The 23,317-nt window shown below is 41.6% G+C and overlaps 1 protein-coding gene across 3 annotated transcripts; it reads right to left on the bottom strand.

Moving 5' to 3' along the window:
• Positions 1 to 1,341: 1,341 nt before the first annotated feature.
• Positions 1,342 to 19,684, bottom strand: pla2g6 (phospholipase A2, group VI (cytosolic, calcium-independent)). Of its 3 annotated transcripts, none has more exons than XM_030060428.1 (19): positions 19,576 to 19,684; positions 18,788 to 19,011; positions 16,695 to 16,904; positions 15,313 to 15,493; positions 14,905 to 15,092; positions 14,388 to 14,484; positions 13,537 to 13,719; positions 12,764 to 12,872; positions 11,269 to 11,385; positions 8,458 to 8,548; positions 7,989 to 8,152; positions 7,742 to 7,892; positions 6,949 to 7,085; positions 6,392 to 6,469; positions 5,971 to 6,125; positions 5,480 to 5,531; positions 4,751 to 4,866; positions 3,725 to 3,798; positions 1,342 to 1,487 (listed from the first exon to the last, which is right to left on the bottom strand). In XM_030060428.1, the coding sequence occupies exons 2-19, from the start codon at positions 19,003 to 19,005 to the stop codon at positions 1,343 to 1,345; spliced, it is 2,466 nt and encodes an 821-aa protein (XP_029916288.1). In that variant the 5' UTR covers positions 19,006 to 19,011; positions 19,576 to 19,684; the 3' UTR covers position 1,342. The 3 variants fall into 3 exon arrangements, with proteins under 3 accessions (XP_029916288.1, XP_029916297.1, XP_029916306.1); XM_030060437.1 differs by lacking the exon at positions 19,576 to 19,684 and adding an exon at positions 19,538 to 19,562; XM_030060446.1 differs by lacking the exons at positions 6,392 to 6,469; positions 19,576 to 19,684 and having other exon boundaries at positions 18,788 to 19,005.
• Positions 19,685 to 23,317: the final 3,633 nt, after the last annotated feature.

Below are 23,317 nucleotides of genomic sequence, written 5' to 3'. Positions count from 1 at the left end.
ATATTCATGCAAAAAACGTACTTAAGTAAAAATACTGATTTTAAAAAAATACTTGGTAAAGTACAAGTGCACAAAAAAGCCACTCAACATGAATAAATGTAATTAGTTACCTCTACCTCTGCAAACCAGGCTGAGCTGAGCCAGCCTGTAAACCAGCTGACTGACCATCAGGACAAAGACATAAACTAGGAATGAATGCAACTTGAGTCCATATTTAAATATTTTATTAATATAAGATAATAAGCTTCACAATAATTAATCCATATACAAAACATAAGAAACAACATGTTATCACCAATGTATGTAGGACACATAGTGGTAGGTCTTTCTTTTTTTTCTTTCAAGTAAGTTGCTCAAGTTTGGTTTCAAGTCCAGTTGAATATGTGTTAAAAACTAACAGAGTACAGTGTGCGACATGATTATCAGCGGGTGTTACGCTATATACTCTGTGTTTACAATCGGTATAAATTACTCAAATGTATGGAAACGGGGCATATGGAGAGTAGAATGGCCACACTACAAAACTGGGATTTGTGATACAAAAGGCATAAATGGTTCATCATTTTCATCAATGTACAAGTTAAACTTTGATCCAGTATTCGTCATTCAGCTGTTAATTGTATAAACGGCACTGAGACCCTTTTTTCTATGCTGCCTTAAAAAAAAAAAAAAAGGGAGTATTTTTGTTATAAGTCGTAAGCAAAAAGGGAAACAGGAACCACAGACAGAAGGATGCTCTTGAGGAGGACAATTTCATCACAGCCAATCAGAATCAAAGTTCAATACAAGCTCAGTATTATGAGTGCAAGTCACTTGACAAGTGCACTTCAGTCTGCCAGTGGGAGTGCACCAGTGGATTTTCACCAGGAGAAAGTGCAACACTCACACTACCCTCCAGTTTGAGTCACTTAACACACTCTCACCTTCATCTGTGAACTTCATTTGCCGTGGTATAAGATCAGTCATAAGGTCACATTTTACTATGTAAGTATCAGTGATAAGGTCATATGTTGCTACATAAATATTGTTTTTATATTGGTTAATAGCTTGCCAGCAACCATTCTTAGTTTTCTGTTTCCCATGTCTGCCTGCCGTCCACATCTGAGAATAAATAAATATCTGTGTGCTTCTCACATGGAGTTCACAGGGAGTTTGAACGCAACACCACAGAGATCACAGGCTTGCATCTCACACACACAGTTCACAAATCTCTGTCAGTCCAGTAACTCGCGTCTGTTTCTGCTTCTCACCTAATTCACCTCTTCTCTTTTGTCTTACATTGTCCTTCTCTCCTTCTATTCCCATCTCCCCCACTCTCTCATCTGGTGCCTCTCCTCTGTGGTCAGTTGTCTAGTAGCTGCTTGGCCAGGGACTGGAGGATCTCTCTCTTCTCGTACAGGTACATCTGAGTTTCCCACAGCATGTCCACCAGGACCGCGTCACTCACCTCATCCAGCATCACCTCCTGGGACAGCTGGGGGCTTAGTCTGCACATTATAACAACAATAACAATGCAAATTTGTAAAGTACCTTTCAACAGTTCTTTAGAGACAAAAAAAACAACAGCGTAAATGTCACAAGGAAAAACAGCGGGTAAAAAAAAAAAAAAAAAAAAAAAAATCAAAAGCCTGTCCAAATGTGTAGTCAAAGCATAACTCTGGTTCTTCTGACCTGGACCCCATTTTCTCTTTTTTCTCCCTCTTATTGGTAAACTATGACTGAAATCCCATTAACTGCTTCATTGTCAAGTTACTTATAGTCTATGTGTGTGTCCCGTTACCACAATGAACTAAAATAAACCCAAAATCACCTGAAGTATGTCTTTCTCAACACAGCAGTTACGGGCTCTGTAATGATACAAGTGCAAATAAAACTGTCTATAGTGATGCCTGCTTCTTACGCCTTTTATGCTACCTGAGCCATTGCCGCAGCACATTCCTCACTAACTGTGTAATATAGTGTAAAATAAACAGTGAAAGTTGGCTAAAGAAAAAATCAAGTATGTGTCAGAAACAGAGGTCGCGTTAACCGAATATTTTCCGTCATTGACGGGTTTTTTTAAACGGTGACGGAAAAATCTGAAGGCCATGTCATTTTGACAGATTGCAATTCACACCCCTGACCACTTGGTGGCAATGACAGGGCTGATAGCAGTCCGGCGCCGTGCCAGATCTCCGGCGTACCGGTGTGAGTGCGGAAAAAAAAAAGAGGGTTCGGCCAGCTTTATCTAACAGACATTTCTCTGGATCCAATAGAAGCACAGCTTTCGTTCTCAGCCACACTAACAATAGGCCTACTAGCCAATCAGAAGTAGGGCTGGGGCGGGACTTGGTTGTTCACAATCAGGCGCTCCATGTGGCGTCGAAAGTGAGCCTCGTCAGCCTTCAGTGACGCACATAGACATATACCGGTATGTCTATGTGACGCACTGCAACCCACAGGATGGACTGCAGGTTAATGAAGCCCGGGGAAGACAGCAAAGATGTCTCTTACACCGATGATGTCGGCGCCGACAGGATTCAGCATGCGTACTTTACATATCGATATCTCCTAGACCGTTTATGACATACAGAAACTTAAAAAAAAAAAAAAAAATGTCGGGAACTGGAGAAACGGAGCTTCACGCCTATATACAGGCCATTACGGTAACTCCGTAGGACTACTGACACTTTGACCCATAGATATAGAAACGTTTCGATATCTATGCTTTGACCGTCCAGTCACAGAAGAGTCCCCGGTGTGTCACTTGTTTGTAATAAGAGCTTCTCATACCATAACTCCTGAACCAATGGTGCGATCAAAGAAAAATCCGACAGTTTCTGAGAGCAGAGAACCGGAGCTTTCCGATGGTGTGCAAAAGCACTCAGTCATTGCACAATTCTGACAATTCTACAACCATAAAAAGCAAAATAAATCAAGGCGGTTTTAGTTTAATTGCAGGCTTAATAAGAATAAATGGCGATGAGCTTGGATAGAGCAGAATGGGCAATGTAGCAATAGATAGTTACAAGATAGTTAATATTTCAAATAATGTATATATGTTATATGATGAAATTTGCCGCATACAAAATGTCACGGCAGTTGAGAAGTTTCTTTAAATGGATACGGTTTGGATTTTCTGTTCAGCTAACTTTGGACTGAATATTAATTAAAAATGAATGAAAAAGAAATGCTATTGAATATGTCCTTCTTATCATTTAAAAAATTAAAGTGACTGGTAAAAATAGATTATGACAGGATTTTTATGACCCTGTCAGTCAAAATGACAGACAACAAAAAAGTCTGGCGCGACCTCTGGTCAGAAATAGAATCCATGTTAAAGAAAAGAAAAGGCATCTTATGGATGTTTTTGGGGTTCACTTTCACTGTTTATCACACCTGTGGGACTGCATAGGGAACAGCTGCACCCACATGAATAGGTTTATGGGACAATAGCACCCAGGGGCAAAAAAATGGCTGGAGTTAACCAAGACACTAGAATGAGTGAGAGAATATGATAAGAATGAAGGCATGAGTGAAGATGGAAGGATGAAAAGGCAGCACAGGTGCAAGATGGAGTAGAGAGACAGATGGAGGCACAGAAAACAAAGAGAAAGACTCATAAATTACTACTTATATGTTCTACGCCATGCAATTTACAGCAGCTATTGCATCACTGAAGGCTAATGCAATCGACCAAACAGTGGGAAACAGAACCAAGTGCAGCAGGTGGGCGGTGGCTGACCTGTGGTAGATGGTGTCAGTCATCTCACACCAGGATCTGGCCCTGTCCACCGCACAGCCGTCAGAGTCCGTACACTGTCGGGTCAGAGACACAGAGGTTCATCACGTGGATCAGACAGACAAAGGCTCACTGCATGAGGCTGCTACTTGGTTGTCATGTGGGAGAACATTAAGAAATAACCATTAATTTAATCAAAACATTAACTGATTAATAATGCGTGCTCTTGATAAACTGCTAGGGTTGGGGAAAGAAATAGATTCAGACAAATAGTGCGAAAAAAATATTATTGTAATATTGGTTTATTTAATATTTAAGATATTGGTATCATATGAAGCAAGACAACCTAAGGAATCAGTTGGTACCAAGCAAGTCATACTAGGTTTTCTGCAAGGAGAATAAATTCCACAATTTGCACTAAATTTTGGTGAGGGAAAAATTGGCATTTTCCAGGGGGTCCCTTGACCTCTGACCCTCAGAATATCTGAATGAAAATGAGCGCTATAGGCACCCACGGGGTCTCGCCTTTGCAGACATGCCCACCTTCTGCTAATCCCATGCAGTTGGGGGCATAAACTATGCAGGTTTTTGCATGCAATAAACATGTTATTTTCACCTTTTCTAAAATGGAGTAACAGTCTTGGAGTTGCATAAAATAGCCAACGGTCGCCATTTCATTATAGTGAGACCATTTTTGGAACTTGGCATCACTGTATAAAATGACCCATTGCAGGCAACGGGAGCCTCAAGATGAACAAAAAATGAACGTGTCTGACGAAGGTGAATGAGAAATACTCTTCTGTCACCCAACAGCTGCTGAGGATCTGCTGTGCAGTTCCAGCTGCTGACACTAGAAGCGCTTATACTAGGTGGCTTCTATGTGACAACACATGGGACTGAGTAAATGTGAAGACAGGTAATGCTCCAGCTGTAGGAGGGGATGATAATGTCCAGCAGTCACTGATTTAACCACACATCAATGCGCTGTGATCGCGAACACGCCCGGGCGGCTGCTGTTGCCAAACTCACACAGTCCACCAGCATCTTGCCCAGCTCCTTGGCTCCTACGAAGCTCTTGGCCAGCTCCAGAGGGTTGGAGGGCCGGAAGACGTCCACAGAGCTGACCACCACCTGAGGAGGCTTCCCTGGAGATCACATACAGGAACACAGACACAGTACAGCTGCAGGAGTACAGGGGTGGTGTTGTGACAAGTTTTATATCACCAGGCCGACTCTGAATCAATACTTTGTCCTAACTTAAGGCGCTTAGAATGCAACATATTCAAACAAACATTAATTCTGGATCTAACATGTAGCATCAAGGGAATCAAGTAAATCATCACAAGAATTAAAAACTGAAAGAGAAAACAGTGATTCATGCTGCAACGCCACACTTTAAATCAAGATGACTTAGGCATGAGAACTGCTGTATGCAAACTATATTACAGAAAAGTCAAGCACTGTGGTAACACGATCAACATGTGAGCCCATATTGCCTGTATCAGGTTAACTTTTACTCAAGAAAAAACACCACACATGCTTCGTGTTGCTAGTCAGTTTCTATTTTTAGGCCTACAATAAATATCAAAAGCTCAAAGGATTTTTTTTTTTTTACTGATGAGCTGCTGTGTGTTTGGAAGGATGGTTCAGCTGTTTTTCATATTCCAGTGTTTTTGTTTTAGAAAAAGTAATCACACTGTACTGTAACACATGACATTAGGTTCCATTTCCAGGCTCAGAGACGGCTCTGTGGTTTACCTGTACCCAGAGAGACCACGATTCCCAGCTTCTGCACCTCCTCGGCTCGTCCCTGAAGAAGAGGAGGGAGGGAGAGCAGTTGAGAGGAGCAGGGTAGATGGATAAACAAATGCATTGATTAAAAAAAACAAAAACAAAACAACTCTATACATCCATATGGACTAGTGCATAAATTTGCACTTAATGGATAAAAACTATATGAGCCAGCTGAGCCACTTTTCACCTTTAATTCACATTTTAAATGCAATATACAACATTTTTAGGTGCAATACACAATGTTTTAAGTGCAATATCTATTCAATTTGTAGTATTTATTTTAGTTTCATTTTTATTAGATGTGTGCTTGTTGTCTTGTCTTTAATTGTCTCATTAAATGCACTGATCAGGAGTAGTGCTCCTAATTTGGTTGTACTTGTACAATGGCAGCAAAGGCATTCTATTCTATTTTAAATAATATATTAAATTCTATATAATATTGTTTGGTTACTGACCTCGGTTTTCAAGGCCTTGTTGTGCTGATGGATTTCTGTCATGGCATCAAGTGTCGGGTTATTGGCCAGCAGTCCTCCATCCAGAAAGCGCCCCATTGGTCGAAAGTAGGTGGGGGCGGCACCGCTGGAGCGGGCAGCTCTCCACACGAGTTGTTCTGATTGGATGTAAAAAGGAGAAAAAAGAAAAGAAAGAAAAAAAATCAGGTAAAAGTCCACAGACAAAAAAGTAAGTCATCAACAGAAAGGAAATGTGTCAGGTGTTGCCCCAAAAACTGTGACAAAATCTGAAACTGTGTGTGACCCTGTTTCCGTTGCATGCTCATGTTCTCTCAGTCAGATGCACACCGTCCCAATCAAATCACATGCACATACACAAGGATGCATCATACACATGTGCGCTCTTTCTCACTCACACACACACCTTCGTCTGTCACCTTCCTACGCTTTCTGGGCGGCTTCTCAGTGAATCCTACAATCAACACATCCTCATCCTCCCATCCTGTAACAACAACACGGCTGGCACTCAAACAACACGATACAACTGAACATTTCAGATCTTTCGTTTCCTCCAGGCATCTCTCGTTTCAGCTCTTTCCTCTTACTGCTGTTACTTTGAATAGAAAGGACCTGCTGCTCTATGATAGTGACAGACTGAGAACTGAGAACCTTTTTTTGAGTGTTTAGAGTTCCAGCTCCATGAATTTGAAACAGTTTTTAGCAACAGGCCATTGTACTTTTTTTGCTGTAAACCTAACATCCAGCAAGCTCCAACTCAATTCTACCAACTAGAAAAGAGGCGGGCAGTGGACACAGAGGTGCATTCATCTTGTTAGTCCCTTTGTGTAGGAGCCTTAAGTTTTCATTTCCAATAACAAAGCTACCATGCAGCAGAAGCTTGCTGTCATTCAGCACAGTTTTAGGGCAAAGCAGAGTAAAGAAAATCCCTGCAACTGGCTCAGTTTATATGTGTCTAAGTACCTTGTGGGATGGTGAGGGGCTTAAATGTGGCGGTGGTGGCGTAGGGGGGCTCTCTGTGGATGGAGGGAGGGTCGTAGTTTCTGAAAATGTGCAGCTCCCCTGGATGTCTGTCCGCCAGAACGCTGGTCACCATCACCCTGACCAAGAACAAAGGAAACCAGGGGAAATGAAAGGAAAATCAGCAAAAGAGAAAGGACAAGAGTGTTGAGGGATGAGCAGTTCAGTATGAAATAAAACAAAAACATCCAAACAACTGGAAACAGTATCTTCCACTGATAAAGAACTACTGGGTTGCTGATCAAACAATCTGACATGTTTTGACATTTCACACAATGAAAAGAGCAGCACACACAGCACTATGGCTACTTGAATACCACTGAAACAACTGGTCAATTAATTAATGACTGATGAATTTTTTTTTTATATTTCAGTAGTCAATAAAGGGATTTAGTCATTTATCAAGTAAAAATGTCAAACATCTGTTGATTCCAGCTTCACTGAGATCACTGAGAGGCTAAGATTGTCTTGCTTTTCTCCGTTCATATCACTAAAAAATTAATACTTTGGGATTTTGTGGCTGCTAGTCAGACAAAGGAAGCAATTTGAAGACATCACTTTGGGCTCCGATCAGGTGCCATAAGCCTCTGTCAGTATTTTTCACACCTTATAAACAACATGATTAGTTGATGATAGGAAAAATAATCAACAGATTAACGGCAACAAAAATAATCAAACAATTAGTTACTGCCACAGATTTGACTGACGGGGCGGCATGCACTGTTGTCATGGTTACCTGGGGTACCGGACATCCGTCATCTTGGTGTTCTCTCCGAACTCTTTCTTCAGGAAGTCCTCCAGCGGCGCCGACTCGTAAGGTCGTGACCCCTTGAACACCTGCTCCTTCATTCTGAAGTACAGGCAGCGCAGGTACTCCATGGACTTACCTGCATGAGGAAATCCTTTGCTGTTATTGTTGTTTTCATGCTAAACTGTGCTGGTCTAGGTACGAAAAGCACTGAGATGAAAGGGGAGACACACACCATGGATTATAGCGAGGGCCAGGATGCCCCCGGTGCTGGTGCCAGACACCCAGTCAAAGAGCTCTCTGGTGGGTCGCCCGGCCTCCTTCTCCAGGGCGATGAGCATCTGGATCAGCACCAGGCCCTTTATACCTCCACCGTCCAGACACAGCAGCCTGTCCATCCTGGAGGAGAGAGGAGAGGAGCAGGAGGGTGAGGAGGAGAATTCAAACACAATGACAGACTGCACACTTTCAAATAACAATTACATTCATTGTCGATTAATCTATAATTTTTTTAAAAAATTAGTTTGACCAGCAGCAAAGAAAAACCCTAAAACAAAGTATTCATTTCATGACAGTGATAATATCTACCTGATAAATATTGATATAATTTAATCCGTGATCAAAATTATAATCGATTAATGTTGTGTTGATCGACTTATTGTTTCAGCTCTAGAACACACACAGACAGACAGACAGACACTTGCCTCTTCCTCCCCGCTTTGAACCCGTCCACTACAGATGTGCTTTTGCTCATTGCTCCGACTGCGGCCGCCACGTGCATGATGTCCTCAAATCCTGTCAGCCAATCACAGATTACTGTCCACTGGGAACTTAGACTGAGCAGCCTCTGCTGCTGCTGCACTGATATTTGGCATCAATACTGTCCTCAAAATCAAGCGCTTAAGGTGCACTGGGTGGGAGGATGTCAGATGAGTGTGGTTTGATTGTATTTAGAAAAGCAAATGGCATTTGCATGAAAAAATAACTTACTCTCACATAATGTAATAAATTTTCATTCTTAAAATTAAAATCATCAGATAAATATATCCTATTATCAATTTTGTAATATCAGAACCAGCATTACAACTATACTTATACAGTTAGAGCTCGATCCATACTGGATTTCTGGGGTTGATGCAGGTATCAGTATTTAGGGGGAAAAACTTTTGATATATGGGCCAACTGAAGATATGGGGAGGGACTATGGACTGGGCTCTGTCCGTCCATCATGGACAATGTCTGGAAATGATGAAGGAAATTCCAGATTTCAGGGTTACTGTAGATTTGTTTAATATATATATTAAAAAAAAAACAAAAAAAAAAAAACAAAACATTTGTAGCATAGAGTCATCATATTTGGTAATTAAATAATTGTAATAAAAAGGTATGTACAGGAGGTTTCATGTTCTATATTTTCAGAAATTGTAAACAGTGTATACAATCTGCTGTACACACTCTTTAATGGTAACATATCTTAGCTGCTGTGTTTACATATCTTTTCTGGTATATTGGCCAACATGTACACCCGTACTGGTGTATCTGTGATGAGCCAGCTGATGCGGTCAGCCTCTCCTACTAATCACTGTCATGATACAGTCAGCATAACCCTTCACTGTTATTTCACACTTTTATTCAGGACAGAGTGTTTTCTGTGCTAAGCACCAACAGAGAGTGTAAGGACATACATTTGAGGGGTGGAGGGGAAACAGCAAAACAAGTTTAAAGATAAAAATCCACTCTGTTCGATGTAAATTTAAGTTAAATAGATCCTAGAGGTTATTTTGTGATGAATTGTTGTAATTTATTTTTGTGCTGTACCCACTAAGCCTTGACTGATTGATTTAATAACTGAAAATGTCTTTGCTTATCAAACTCCACAAAACGGGTTTGGAAGTAACAAAATTATCCCTAATAGCTGTTTTTTTTAATGATGTTAAAAGTCTTTTAAGGTGGATTTTTGTCCTTTAAAAAAAGTTTCAAGGGAAATGAGTAGACAGGGAGAAGTAAATGCAGCACAGATTCAAAGATATCAATCCTGTGAAGGACAAAACAGAAGTGTAACGGTGAGCTGAGGAGGGAGGGATGAGAACTTAAGCCATGGAAAGACTGAGTGAACAGCAGATCAAACAGCATTGGAGAGGAGGAAAGAGAAACCACAGAGAAAGATAGTGAGCAAGCAAACACTGAAAAAAATCCCAAAGAGTGAAATGGTAGAAGTACAGAACGTTTATCCGGCGACGCGGGACTTACTCATAGGAAATAATTTCTTTCTTTATCGAAAGAAAGTATTTCCTATGAGTAAGTCCTGTGTCGACCAGGCACTTCTGTGTTTTTTAGCTCGCAGCACGAAACAGACGTTCAGGCTGCTCCTGCCTCCTGTTGCAGGACTGTTAGCCAGATCCACGGCTCTTTGGCTAAAACAACTCTTGCTGCCTTAAAACGTTAAGCTACAACCTAAAATTTAGAAGTGAAGAGGGAATATGTGCACCAGGCATCTAATGTGTGTTAGTACTGATCTGCTGATCTGCTGCGGCTGATACCAGTTTCCATTATCCTCCCACTCGTAACGTCCAACACTGATTGCCTCCATGTCTTAAGATAAATGTTTTAAACAATCTTCCAAATACAGGACATAAAAATAATATCTAACCAGCGATGATATTGCTTTTTTTCTAAAAACTGGTTCCCGCTGGTGGTCCTGCTGATATTCTTTAACTAAGTCTTGACGCTTCAGCAACCTACAAGTTGTTTTCCTTCCCAGTTTAATGAGGGTGTTTTTTAGTTGAGGAAAGTTGTCGAGCCGTGACCAGCCGGGTTTTCCACTACAGTTGGGCGAGCGTTGTGGGGAAAAACAAGTGGAAACTACCATCTAATGCAATGAATGGGACTCATTTATTCACATCCCTGAGATTCTGCAGATAATTTATCGATTTCCTCATCAGGAATACACCAGCAGTGATCCCATGATGAGTAACAAGCACGATTATTATCAAAAAGTTGTCACATACATTTTCTGACACAGCTTCCAGACACCCCTAAACATCACATCTCAGCACCTTGGGTCTGCGGGAGTTCCCAACCTTACCAGACAGGTTTGCCGCTTTATTGGGTCATTTTATATGCACTGTGCACACAATTAAAACGTTTCCCACAGCACTTTCCCAAAGCACTAAAAACACAGGAACCTCTTACTGCTGATCATTCAGCGCTCACAGGGCCATGAGGAGTCAGGGCATGAAGACCCTGTGCATGCACCGCCTGTTTTTGGTCACGTTTACTTTTTGGTATTTTAGGAGCTGACAATTATTCTGCCATTGCACTCAATGTGATTTGCTTTGGATAAAAGTGTCAAGCCAAATGCCTGAAGTGTAAAATATAGATGTAAAAGAAGAAAGCTTCATGGGAGACACGATGACTTAAAAAACGAGGAGACGTTTAAAGAAAGGACTGAAACAGAGCAGAGAAAAGGGGGGAGGAAGAGAGGGTGGGGGGGTGGAGGGGTACAGTGGCATTACCTATGCCTGGAGACGTGGCCTTCGCTGAGCTGGGAGGAGGGCTGTTGGGAGAGGGAGGGAGGCACCGCTGGACCCCTACACTACACAGCATATCCAGCAGTATCTTTCTATTGGGACCTTCCATTTCAACACACACACACATGCAAACAAGCCAACAGGGTTAGACATGCATACACATCAGGACAAGCAGCAGAGTGGGGGAGAGAGAGAGAGAGAAAGAGAGAGAGAGGGAGAGAGAGAGAGAGAGACAGAGAGACAGAGAGAGAGAGAGTGCAAGCAAGTCATTAGCAGTTAACATGCGTTTAAAAAGTCAATAAATGAGAGAACCACATTTATGACCACTTCCTTTAACAGAAACTGTCTCCCATATAAAACAAACACACTCAGTTTATAAATACTACATTTTAAAACATCCTGTTTAAAAGGTGCATATGTTTTAAAGGAGCATTAAGTTATTTTGACGAGCAACTTAGGAATTACAGCTACATCAACTGGTCTCTGGCTGAGCTTACAGTAGCCTCTAGTTGGCATAGCCTACATATTAAAGTCACTTTTTCCCAAAAGAGAAGGGTAAGATACCTAATTAGACCAGAGATGCAGCAGCGACATCTTGCCATTAAAAAATGCTCTAATTATACTAATAATTACAAAACTGATTTGTCATTTCGGTGTCTTGTTTACGGGTGAAACGTTTGAGCTTTCATAGCTGAAAAGTCTTGCAGCATGTCCTTGGCTCACCCACAGCAGCGCCCTCCATATTGAGAAGCTGAAAATGTGAGTGGGTGGGGGGGAGAGAGACAGGGAAAGTCCCTTCTGTTGGCAGTTTTTGTTCCCTAAAGTGCAGTTCAGAAAGTGAGTTTTGAAACTCAGAAATATCTGCAGCTTTAGTAAGCAATTGCTGAGTCATTTGTATCGATCAACAATCCTATCAAAGCCTTTGCAGATACATTATAGTCACGTAGTGCTAATGGCGGGTAAAAATCGGACTTAATGCACCTCTGAAACATGCGTGAGAGCTCTGTTATCAAGCCACGTTTCCACGAAACCTTACGACAGCCCATGAGCTGTACAAGCTGTAAATTTAAAAAATTAATACGGTGCAGGCAAGGATGTTGTTTGATGTTTGTAATTTGACATAAAGATTACAACATGTTACTTGTTACGTAACCGTTTTCATGCAGTAGCTAGCTATACCATCTACGGTGGTGCACATGCTTTTGAATGAGGCCAGATGTTAGCTTTGATCTGATGAGTCTCAAACTGGCTTGTGAGGTGAAGCGTAAAAAAGATCCATAAACTCTTTCGCTCCATTTCACTCTTCGACATCACAGATCCCAGTATCTCTTATACTCCCTCACACACACAATCTTATCTTTGCCTTGTTGTTTTGCTTCACTCCCCCTCCCTTCCTTCAATTCATCCTCTGTATGCCCCCCTCCCTCTTCCTCTCTCCCATCTTACCCCCTCTGTTTTCCAGCACTGCCTGTTCTCCTACCTTTGCTGGTGCGTGCAGCGATGAGTCCGGGCGTCTCTCCCAGGTCGTTGTGGATCTCCACATCGGCCCCGAACACGATCAGAGCCTTGATCAGATCCATGTGGTCCATCTAAAGACCAGAAGCCCTTATTAGATTCAGTAACATCTCCAAGGGGTAAGAACTGCTGCACTAAGGCACTAAAGGGAAAATCCACCCTCGGATTAATTGTTATTAATTATATAATCATTCTGTGATGTTCAGTTATTTTCAGTGTTATCATTTACTTTTTTGTTGTAACTTCTTTGAACTTTAGTTACATTTCAAACATATAGATTTAGCATAAGCAGGTGTAAAGATCAATAGTCATAGCATATTTATGGCAAGAGAGCAAATTTTTCCAGTTGAGAAAAAAATAAATAAATCACGCACCTACCTATAACTCAACTAAGTATTATTGAAGTTACTGGCTATCTTGAGATATTTGCACCTAAACTACCTGGCCTTTTTGAAGAATGCAGACCTAGGAAAGTAATCATAGAATATATTCACACTTTTGTTTCATTTTCCTAATACTGTCTTGCATGTCACTTTGCACAATCCACTAAGGCTTAAAATTCCTTTTAACTTGTCTCCTCACCTTCACTTACAGCCTGAGCTCCAGTAAGAGCTGTAATTAATAAGTGGCATGACACAGAAATAAAGAATCTATCTATCTAAGTAGTTACAGTGTAATTGCAGTGTTCATCTGGATAGTAAGACACTATTTTGTACCCACACACATTCAAACACAGACCTTCATGGCGAGGTGCAGGGCCGTGTTCCCGTCCTGGCCCCTCAGGTTGGCGTTGGCTCCATGTGTGAGCAGCACCATGGCCGCCTCGAAGCGACCCTTCTTGGTGAGGATGTGGAGGGCGCTCTCGCCCGTCTTACTGAGGAAGTTCACGGCACAGCCATGCTCCAGCAGCATGCGGCACATCTGGCACAGAGGCAGAGAAACATCATCACCAGCACACAGAGAGAGAGTTTTGTAGGGATGTTTATCCAATTAAGGAGGTAAGAATCCAATTATCCAATTAAAGGGGTAGGAAGTATGATTTCTAGTAGTCTGGTGCAGGAATACACTGATATTATTATTTACTACACAAAGAGTTTACCAAACGGCAGGACCTGTTATGGTGAAAGTGAGCAAGCACATTGGTGAGGATATTCTTAGCTTGTTAGCATGTTAGTACATGATTATTGTCCTTTTTGTAAGGAAAATCTACATTGGTGTGCTGTTATTTCTGCTTTTCAGTTCCGTTCCTAAAAGAACACTGATTATTCGCTATTTGATGGCTTCTAAAAGTGTTTTGGGTGGAGCGTGGCCAGATGCTTTCTCAGGTCAAATCTAAATTAAACTGGCTGTGAAAGGATCTCTACTAGTCGAATCCACAAAATTACCATAATATATCTGCAGTGGTTTTGTATGGCTTTAAATCAATTAAATTTTTGTATGAATCTATACACACACTGTTTTCTAGGAAAAGCCTACTTATTCTGTCTTTAAAGACTCAAGCCTCTCTTTTTCCCGTATTCAGCTACCTCCAGGGGACAAAAAGATCATTTAGAACAACTGAACACATGACGGGACACATTGTTCCTCACCTCAGCAGTTTTGGACCAGTGGAGGGGCGTCCCACCATAGACAGCGTCCTCAGCCTGCAGCTGGCTTGGGTCTGCAATGAGGATCGCTTCAGCACAGCTGGCGCACAAACATAAACAGAGGGAGGATGAATAACACTTCTCATGAATTTACATTTAAGTTACCTACTATTCTTAAAAAAGTACCACACTTAGTCTCAGTGTTGTGCTATCGATCAATTTGTAAGTGATGAGATGGGATGGTCTAATGATTGACATCTCATTTTGTTGTTCTTTTGTTTTTAAAGTCCTGTCCTTGTGGTTTTTATTGTGAAAAATTGTGACTCTGTTGTCAAATGAATTTAACATTAAAATAAACACATGGAAAAGGCAGCAAAAACTATTTTCACAGTGATTTTTTACAGCCTTTATGCTATATACCATGAAAATGAATTTGATCAGCAATTTGACTAGAGAGAGAGAGAGAGAGAGAGATACTCTGTTATTTTAAATCATTATCCTCATCCCTAAACCTGCTCACCTCTTCTCACTGTACTTCATGGCAGCGTGGATCGGGTAGCCCCTGCTGCCGATGATGTCACACCTGGCCCCGCCCCCCAGCAGTGCGTTGACAGCCTCGATGCGGCCCAGGCGGCAGGCCACATGGATCGGCGTCTCCCCGTTGCTGTTCAGCTCGTTCACCCCCGCGCACAGCCGAGAGCAGAGGACCTGCAGCAGAGGAGAGAGGAGATGAGGACACACCGAGAGGAAAGGATGGAAGAAAGAAGGATGGAGAGTGGAGGGGGAGAAAATGTGCATGTCTAAGCACAGGCATCGCTGGGATTCACGTAGAATAGATGCCACGTGCGCTCTATTTGAGTGGTTGTCTCCACCTTTACTGCTACGTAAGCGGCACCTCAGCACATCCGAACGGAGCTGCTGATCTCACCTGGATGATGACGGCAGAGTCCTGCTTGGCGGCGCAGTGCATGGGCGTCTCTCCGTTGCGGTCCCTGATGTCGGTGCGAGCCTGGCTCTCCTCCAGCAGCTCCTTGACGCACACCGTGTCGCCTCGCTCGCACGCCAGGTGCAGCGGCGTCTGGCCCGATGCGTCCCGCGCATTGATCTGACTGGAGAGGGAAAGACGTGGGATGATTTCATTTTGAGTTATGAAAAACAACATCAAAAATACTGTTTTGAATGTATATGATTGCAGATTTTTTCCAGTTGAGAGAGTCTGGAGTGACTAATTTGCTTGTGATCATAGACACACCTCAAACACAAATGTGACTTATTCTGAAATCATGGATTATACTTACACACTGTGTCACCTGGTAACTGGTGTGTCTTGAGAAAGGTTCCTGTAACCAAAACGTTGACTAACTCCTTGAACTAAATCAATTCAGAGGTGACTAAGTGTGTCAGGGAATTGACTTTTTTCTTTAAAACTGGGTAAAAAAAAACAGGCCTGAGAGTGATCCTGCTCTTTTAGTTTAGCAGGATTGTGATTCATGCCACTGTGGTCACTAACCCATTTGTTATAAATTTTACAAAATGTAGTATGGCTGCCACTCATTATTGTTTTTTTTTTTTTTTTATTTTATTATTATGAATTACTCTCATTTTTTATTCATTGATTCATCATTTAGTCTAGAAAATGTGAAAAACAATGACAAATGCTCATGGAAGTTAGCAGAGTCCAGCCTGATGTCTTAAATTGATTACTTAGTCTGACCAGCAGCCCAAAAAATGAAAAAAGTATTAATTACTTCTGTCAACAGAGCTTAACGGACCATTCAAACATCACCCCACTTCCTCTGTATGCTTGTTAGCTGGATATATCAAAACCTTATGAACGGATTTGCGCAAAATGTGGAAGAACGCTGAGCTCATTAACTCTTGGTGCTGATTGATCAAAAGAGGATGTGGTGGTGGGTGTCGCCGATCAATAAAAGGCATATAATTGCAGAACGGATTCATGTCACAACGCAAAATTTTGTGGAAAGCTCGATCATGGGGCAAGAAAGAGCAGATAAACTTTTCATGAGGTGTGTGGTGATGTAAGTAAGAATTGACAAAAATTTATCAATAAGAGCTGACTTTAAACTTTGTACTTGTTGGGGTTGGAGATAAGTTAATTCTGCACAAAGCTGATACTGAGTTGATAAACAGTTAATTCTATGTTAAAACAGAGCTGATACTTAAATATTAACCTTGGACAGCCAAGGGACAAATGATACCATGGTTAGGCTAATACTCAGTTTATACATAGTTAATACCAAGTTGATAAAAACATTTGACAGCCCAAATCAAGTGCTGTCCTGTCATTACCTCTGGACATAGTTGTGTTTCAGACACTCCCTCAGGCCGGTGTCCACGGCAATGTGGGCGGAGCTCCAGTCCGGGTGGTTGCGAAGGCAGTCCACAATTGGCTGGGTGGTCTCGGCCTTCAGGGGAAGGGTCTCGTAGAAGGGGCGGAGCTTCAGAGCGTACTGTGGAAACCAGTTCATGGCGTCCTCCTCTGACGCCACCTGGAACAGCCTGGTGCAAAGAGCGGAAGGGCAGACAGAGCATATTACACATAATGCAGTTAGTGGGTCAATTAAAATGATCATGTTGACTGCCTGATCTACTCTGCAGCTCTGCAGCTCAATGACTCATCGCTGATTAACTCAAGATACACAACCCTGTTTATGTTGAGCTGCTCTGGGAGGAACTGTCCTATGTGTAATGATCTAAGATATACTGAATGAATGAATGAATGAATGAATAAGACTTTATTTATCCCCCAGAGGGGAAATTCAAGTGTCACAGCGGCAAAAGAACAGATACATACAAGACACACCAGATACAGACAGGACACACAATACAATAACACTGTGGCATGATAAATAGCATACACAATATAATACACCGTAGACAAAATCAAACAGATACTGTGACGGTATTGCGATGTCTACTGATGTGTTTCATAAGATACATAAAATATTTCATATTTCATAAGACATAAAAAAACAACAAATATACACAAGCTCGGAGCAAATCATAGAATTTTAAGCTTCACTTTCGTTTTCACATAGGAAATGCTGTGGGGGCGCAATGTGGCTGATCATAGCCAAAAAAATCACTTTGACTCTGCATATTTGTCCCTTTCATTTCTGTCTGTTCACATGAATTTTGCAGATGCTTTAGTGTCTGGGCCTCGCAGTCCATGGAGACCTGGAGCTTGACACCAGTCCCATTGGCCAGGCCCAAAATCTGTCCTTGAGCATCACAATATTATCCACAATCCCAGATTTTATTTAGTCTCATATTACTATACTGATATAATATTAATTTAATGTCCTGCTTTGTCTATCTGAAATCAGACTGCATGTTAACTTCCCTATTATCTTTGGGATCAATTTGACCCAGTTCAGTGTTTAACGTCTCGTCACATTTCATGACTTTTCCTAAGTTAAAGGGGACAGTTGGGTAAACATAAAACATGATGACGTGTTTTAAATGTCACATACACATTTTGTACACATCTGTGTTTCTCTTGGGTCAATTTGACCGCAGGCTATTTTTCCAACTGCATAAAACATGTAAGAAATATCAACATTTTACAGATATTTGCTTTAGCTGCTTTAGATGACACCGAGGAACTATAACACATTAATAATCATTTATAATCTGCAAAAAACTTCCTCTGCTTTAGCCCTCACCAAACTTCACCAACAAACCATGAGTGGGGGAGGTTATGTTTTATTTAAAGAGTTATTTCACTTATCGACAAGACATATGACACCTGACACATACACTTGGGTAACAATTTTCTGGAGGTTTAAATTACTGAGGTCAAATTGAACCCAACTGATAAAACCTGTTAGTAAATCTGAAGGTAACAGGAGGGTTAAACTAACTTGCAAGTGTGTGGTTGATCAGCCGACAGATCAGCTTCTGAAAAATGGACTCAAGACTCTGATATCTGTATATTTACACCTCGTTTACTGTACAAATTTATGAAAGCCCGTTTTACCATGATATAAGATTTAAGTTGTTTAATCAAGTTAAGGTACAAACAAGCCACCTAATGCAGGACAAAGAGATGTTAACATGGCTATTTAAATATAAAACACATGCAGTCGCGGATTTCATTGAGAAGGCCTGGTATAAGAGGAAGATGGCAATGTACCATTGAGTGCCTGGAGTTTGTTGTATTATTGCATGTTTGCTCCCTTTGTTTTGTTGTGGCAAGCAGTGTTTTTTTTTTTTGTTTTGTTATGGATGTTGATATATTTTTATTTGGTGTCTTATAATTCCTTTGTGGGATGGGCCACAGTTGTGGCAGGAAACGTAAATAAATCATTCATTCATTCATTCATTCATTCGAAAGCAACTTCACTCCACGAATGCCCGACACCAGTGTGATCAATACCGACCTGAGAGCCACGGTGGGGGTCTCCGGACACATGAGCAGGCAGTCCCATGACTGGCTGGGGGGGTTTCGGTACAGGACCATGCGCCCCTCTTCCTTCAGCCGGACTCTGCCTCCTCCTCCGCCGTAGTCGGACAGCGGGACCTCCCGGACCCGGTACGGGTTGGAGAAAAGGTTGGACACGGAGGAGACCGTGTCCAGCAGCCGGCCCAGAAACTGCATCGTGACCTGAAACACAAAAAAAAAACCAGGGCGATTTCTAGCAGTTTCTCTTTCTATAACTTGATGAAGGAAGACGGCGGAGTTTTGAAACCCGCTCAGTAACTCTGTATGCTCCGGCACCGCCTGCAGGGCTGCTGCCAAATGAATGAAATGAATAATTCATCTCGTCTCCAGGACCGAGTCTGACCCCTGAGGAGCAGCAACAGGCGTCAAAACTGGGTGTTAAAGATCACGGCAGCTGACAATCTCTATTTGAGCTCGCCTGCGGTTTAGCTCGGCTTATTCCCCAGAGAACGCACAGTGTGAAAAGTCATTTCCTGAGAGATGTCTTTAATAAAGTGTGCGCCGTCCCGACTCTCACAGCACACCCTGTGAATGACAGTGAATGACGGGTTTCTCTTCATCTCGACAGGAACAAGCGGCTCCGTTCATCGCTGCTCACGAGTTTCTTGACTCATGAAATTAGTTTGACACAGCGCAGCACACAGTGACACTCCTGTTAAATTATTATGACTGTTTTGATCTTACTCACAAAGCAGTGTGGGGTCTGTAGGCCGGTCAGCTACCTACCTGGCCGGGGGATGTAATCGCATTAGTTTGAAGTGAGCTCCCTGCTAGCTGACTTCTGACAGCTAGCAAGCGTCAACAACCGGGGCGGACAACCAACCGTGCTGCCGAGTCGTTGACGTAAGCTGCACCAATCAGAGATCAGGGATGACAAGATCGATACGTGAAGTGGGCGGGGCTTAGAAACACGCAAACAACAGATCCAGGGCGCGCACCTCATTTGGATCACGTGTCAGGGCGGCGGACGGATCTGACGGATCATCTTCATGTGGCTGCAGCAGCCTTACAGAAAATGAACAAAAAAGGTCAAAAATGACAACACCTTATCAAACTGCAATGCATTTAAAAAAAAAAAAAAAAAAAAAAAAGCTCAGCTTGTTGTAGGCAGAGCGAGGCTTGAGATGTGTTTTTTTTTTTTTTTAAATCACTGTATAGTAATTATAATTTTATAAAAAAAAAATTATATTTTATTTAATTGTATATAAATTGTTTATATAAATTGTTTCCTCGTTTACTGAGTTGAGTATTTTTTAGAGTATAAAAAAAGCTTATTTCCACTCCTAAGTTCTGCTTGTTTCAGTAACTTAAAATCCACTGTAAAATAATAAATGAATAAATAAGATGTGTTGCATTTTCAAGGCAAGCACATAAGAAACACAGTTCCACAGTTCACAAGCCAATTTGAAAGTACAGCTTGCTGATTGTTCAAGAGCAAAAGTGCTCTGTTGTAGCAGCAGGCCGACTGTATACATTAAAAATAAAATATTTTTTAAAAATTAATCATGCTTTTTTTTTCAAATACTAGTGGTTTGTGAGTGCAAACTGACAGTGGGTAAATTAATATTAGCTGTCCTAAAGTCACTGTGAAGTACACAAAGCGCTTTCAGTCGTCTGTATTATCATATACAGAATTTGAGAAAATCACTGTCAACAAATCATGAGAGCTCTTTATTGAACAGTGGCTTAAAGTAAAAGTCAATAACAATAACAGCTCTGTATCGACAGCAGCTTGAATAGTCAGCCAACTACCACAATCTTTTTTTCCTCTTCATTGTGTCAGTCTGTTTACTCTATATCTTTAAGAATAATGTCAACATCTGAAGAAACATCTCCTCTGCGGTTTTTACTGTTGTAAACAATTGGAGATGCATAACATAATGTGTTTTGCTGAAACTTCACAGCTCTGTCTGCCATGCATTACGGCTGCTGTGAGTGCTTTTAAATATGCTCTGAATTAGTTTATCTGCATATCCTTGCAAGTCATGCATCTTACAGACAGACAGTGTACTGTATTTAACCCATATTTGTGTTAGAAAAGGTCAAAAATGAAAGAGAAAGCAGATGCAGCATGAGTTAGCATGAGCGAATGATCTACCAGGCACATGAGGATGATTCTGCATCACTGAATGGGTAAGTTTCTCAATGGGCCTTGTCATCCAATAATTAAGTACAGGATTCTACTTGGTGTATCTAAAGAATACTAAAGTACCAATCTAGGAAAAGACAACATCAGTGGTTCGGTCCTTAAATTGTGTGCAGAGTATTTAGGTGTTATCGTCCATGTTGCTGTTATGAAATCTCAGAGGGTGCTCATTGTAGTCCATGTGGTTAAAAATAATACTCCTAAATTATGAGTTTGAAACCGTGGCCCTGATATTTTCAGTGGTTAAAGCATTTGAGAAGATTAGAAGGGACGTCCTTCAATGGTGAAAGATTAGATTCCACCCAGTTTGTCCACAGGATCAGCTGCGGGATGGAGGATGCTCCCTCTGTTCCCCTTGCTCAGACATCTTCAGGGTTCAAAGACACATGCAGCAACACTATTCATACCTAGTTTTAGTTTTTAGTGTAGTTTTAGTTAACTATATTAACCTTGATGCTAACACTCACAAAGATGAAGGAGCAGTAAGTAGGCTACCTGGGTAGTGTTACAGATGACAAGCTGATCTTGGAGACGAACAGATTATGCAACTAAAAATTCAGCAGAGACTATTCTTTTTAAGAAAAATGATCTCTTTTAATGTTGAGTTGTCGGCAATGTCACCTTTTCCAGGAGCTTCTTCTTATCTGTCTTGGTCACTGGGTTTGGGAATCTGAATGCGGCAAACAATCTAAATTTGCATGCAAGGTCTAGGCAATTGGATAACAGAGCTTTCTGAACGGCTAGTCAGGAAAGCCAAATGTATGTTGAACTGGGCTGTCCTTCCTCGCACGGGTCACCACTTTAGAGTCCCTAAAAACTGAAGTCTGTCACGTCTGGGAATATGCCATGCACCAGCTAAATTTGCACATATGTGATGTAACAGCCACTTTTCCATTCAACATAGTTCTGTTATTGAACTTGGTACAGTTTTTAATTATGTATTGCACACAGATCAACAAATGTGTTTGATATATTTTAGACACAAGTTGGCATAAGGTATGTGTACTGCATGGACTGTTGTCATTATTTCTCACGCATCTATTCTTCATATTTTTGTACGTGACTGAGTGCAAAACAAATTTCCAAAAACGGATAATTGATTGATAAGTTGTGTTCACTCAACTACTAATTATGCATCTGTACTTGTCTAGAAGACAAGCAGATGTCATAGTGCAGAGCTTGATTAGATCTTTGAGCCAGATATATAAATGGGCTATCTAATAGAAATATCCTATGCATTTATTTGATAGCCTGCTTGATCTAAATCTATGGGCATGAGTTTTAGTTAACTCGTCTGAATCACATCCTCGGTCTGTATTCATCCAGGGAAAGACAATTTTACATATTTCAGGTTCTACACACTGACATGTGGGAGAGTCCCGGTACAGCCGGTAAGCGTTCCCATTGGAGCAGCTGAAAGTTAAAAGCCTTGTTCAAAGACACTTTGGTAATTGTTGAGGGAGGGGAGCACACTATGCATCATCATCATCATCATCATCATCATCATCATCATCATCATCATCATCCCCTGCCACATTTCCAGGCCGGTCCGAGAAAAAGCCAGCAAAGGTGTGGCTTGCACTTTCTTTCAGATTTAAAAAAAAAAAACAGCAAATTTCACTCACACACAGTTCTACTAACACAGTGCCCACCCATTTACAAGCAGGAATAGAACTGGTGTGACTTGGGTAATTTATCTCCCAGGTGGCTTGCATCAAAACAAAATATTAAAATTGTGAATCCTGACACTGATCGATCAGCCGGCTGGTCATCAGGCAACAAGACTGGGAGCTAAGACCTGCACGTAATTAGAATGAGCAGGCAACAACTAAGTAAGTAAGTAACTGGAAGACACACAGACACATAGATAGATAGATAGAGATAGATAGATAGATAGATAGATAGATAGATAGATAGATAGATAGATAGACAGACAGATAGATAGATAGATAGATAGATAGATAGATAGATAGATAGATAGATAGAGCATCTTATTGATTTTATTGGTGTGAGCTAAGGACATGCTCGCGCCCCCATGTCCTTAGCTCACACGATGCATGGCGTCGCGCGCCACAAACAGACAGCGCCGAAGCCTCCGCGCGCTCTTCGCATCCTCTCGTGTCTTTAGCGTTGCCAGGACAACCGAAGGGGGCTGACCTCGGCCACGTGACAGATAGCTGGCTGGTCGCTGAGCCTCCCGGCCGAGCTACTGCCGCTGCTGCGCTCTTTCTCTGTGTGTGTGTGTCTGCGTCTGTGTGTGTGTGTGCGTGTGTGTGTGTGCATGTGTGTGTGGTTTGTCTGCCGCCTCTCAGACACAGTTTG

Source organism: Myripristis murdjan, chromosome 1 (assembly GCF_902150065.1).
Source record: "Myripristis murdjan chromosome 1, fMyrMur1.1, whole genome shotgun sequence".
Lineage (NCBI taxonomy): Eukaryota > Metazoa > Chordata > Actinopteri > Holocentriformes > Holocentridae > Myripristis > Myripristis murdjan.
This window is presented reverse-complemented; position numbering and strand designations above follow the sequence as displayed.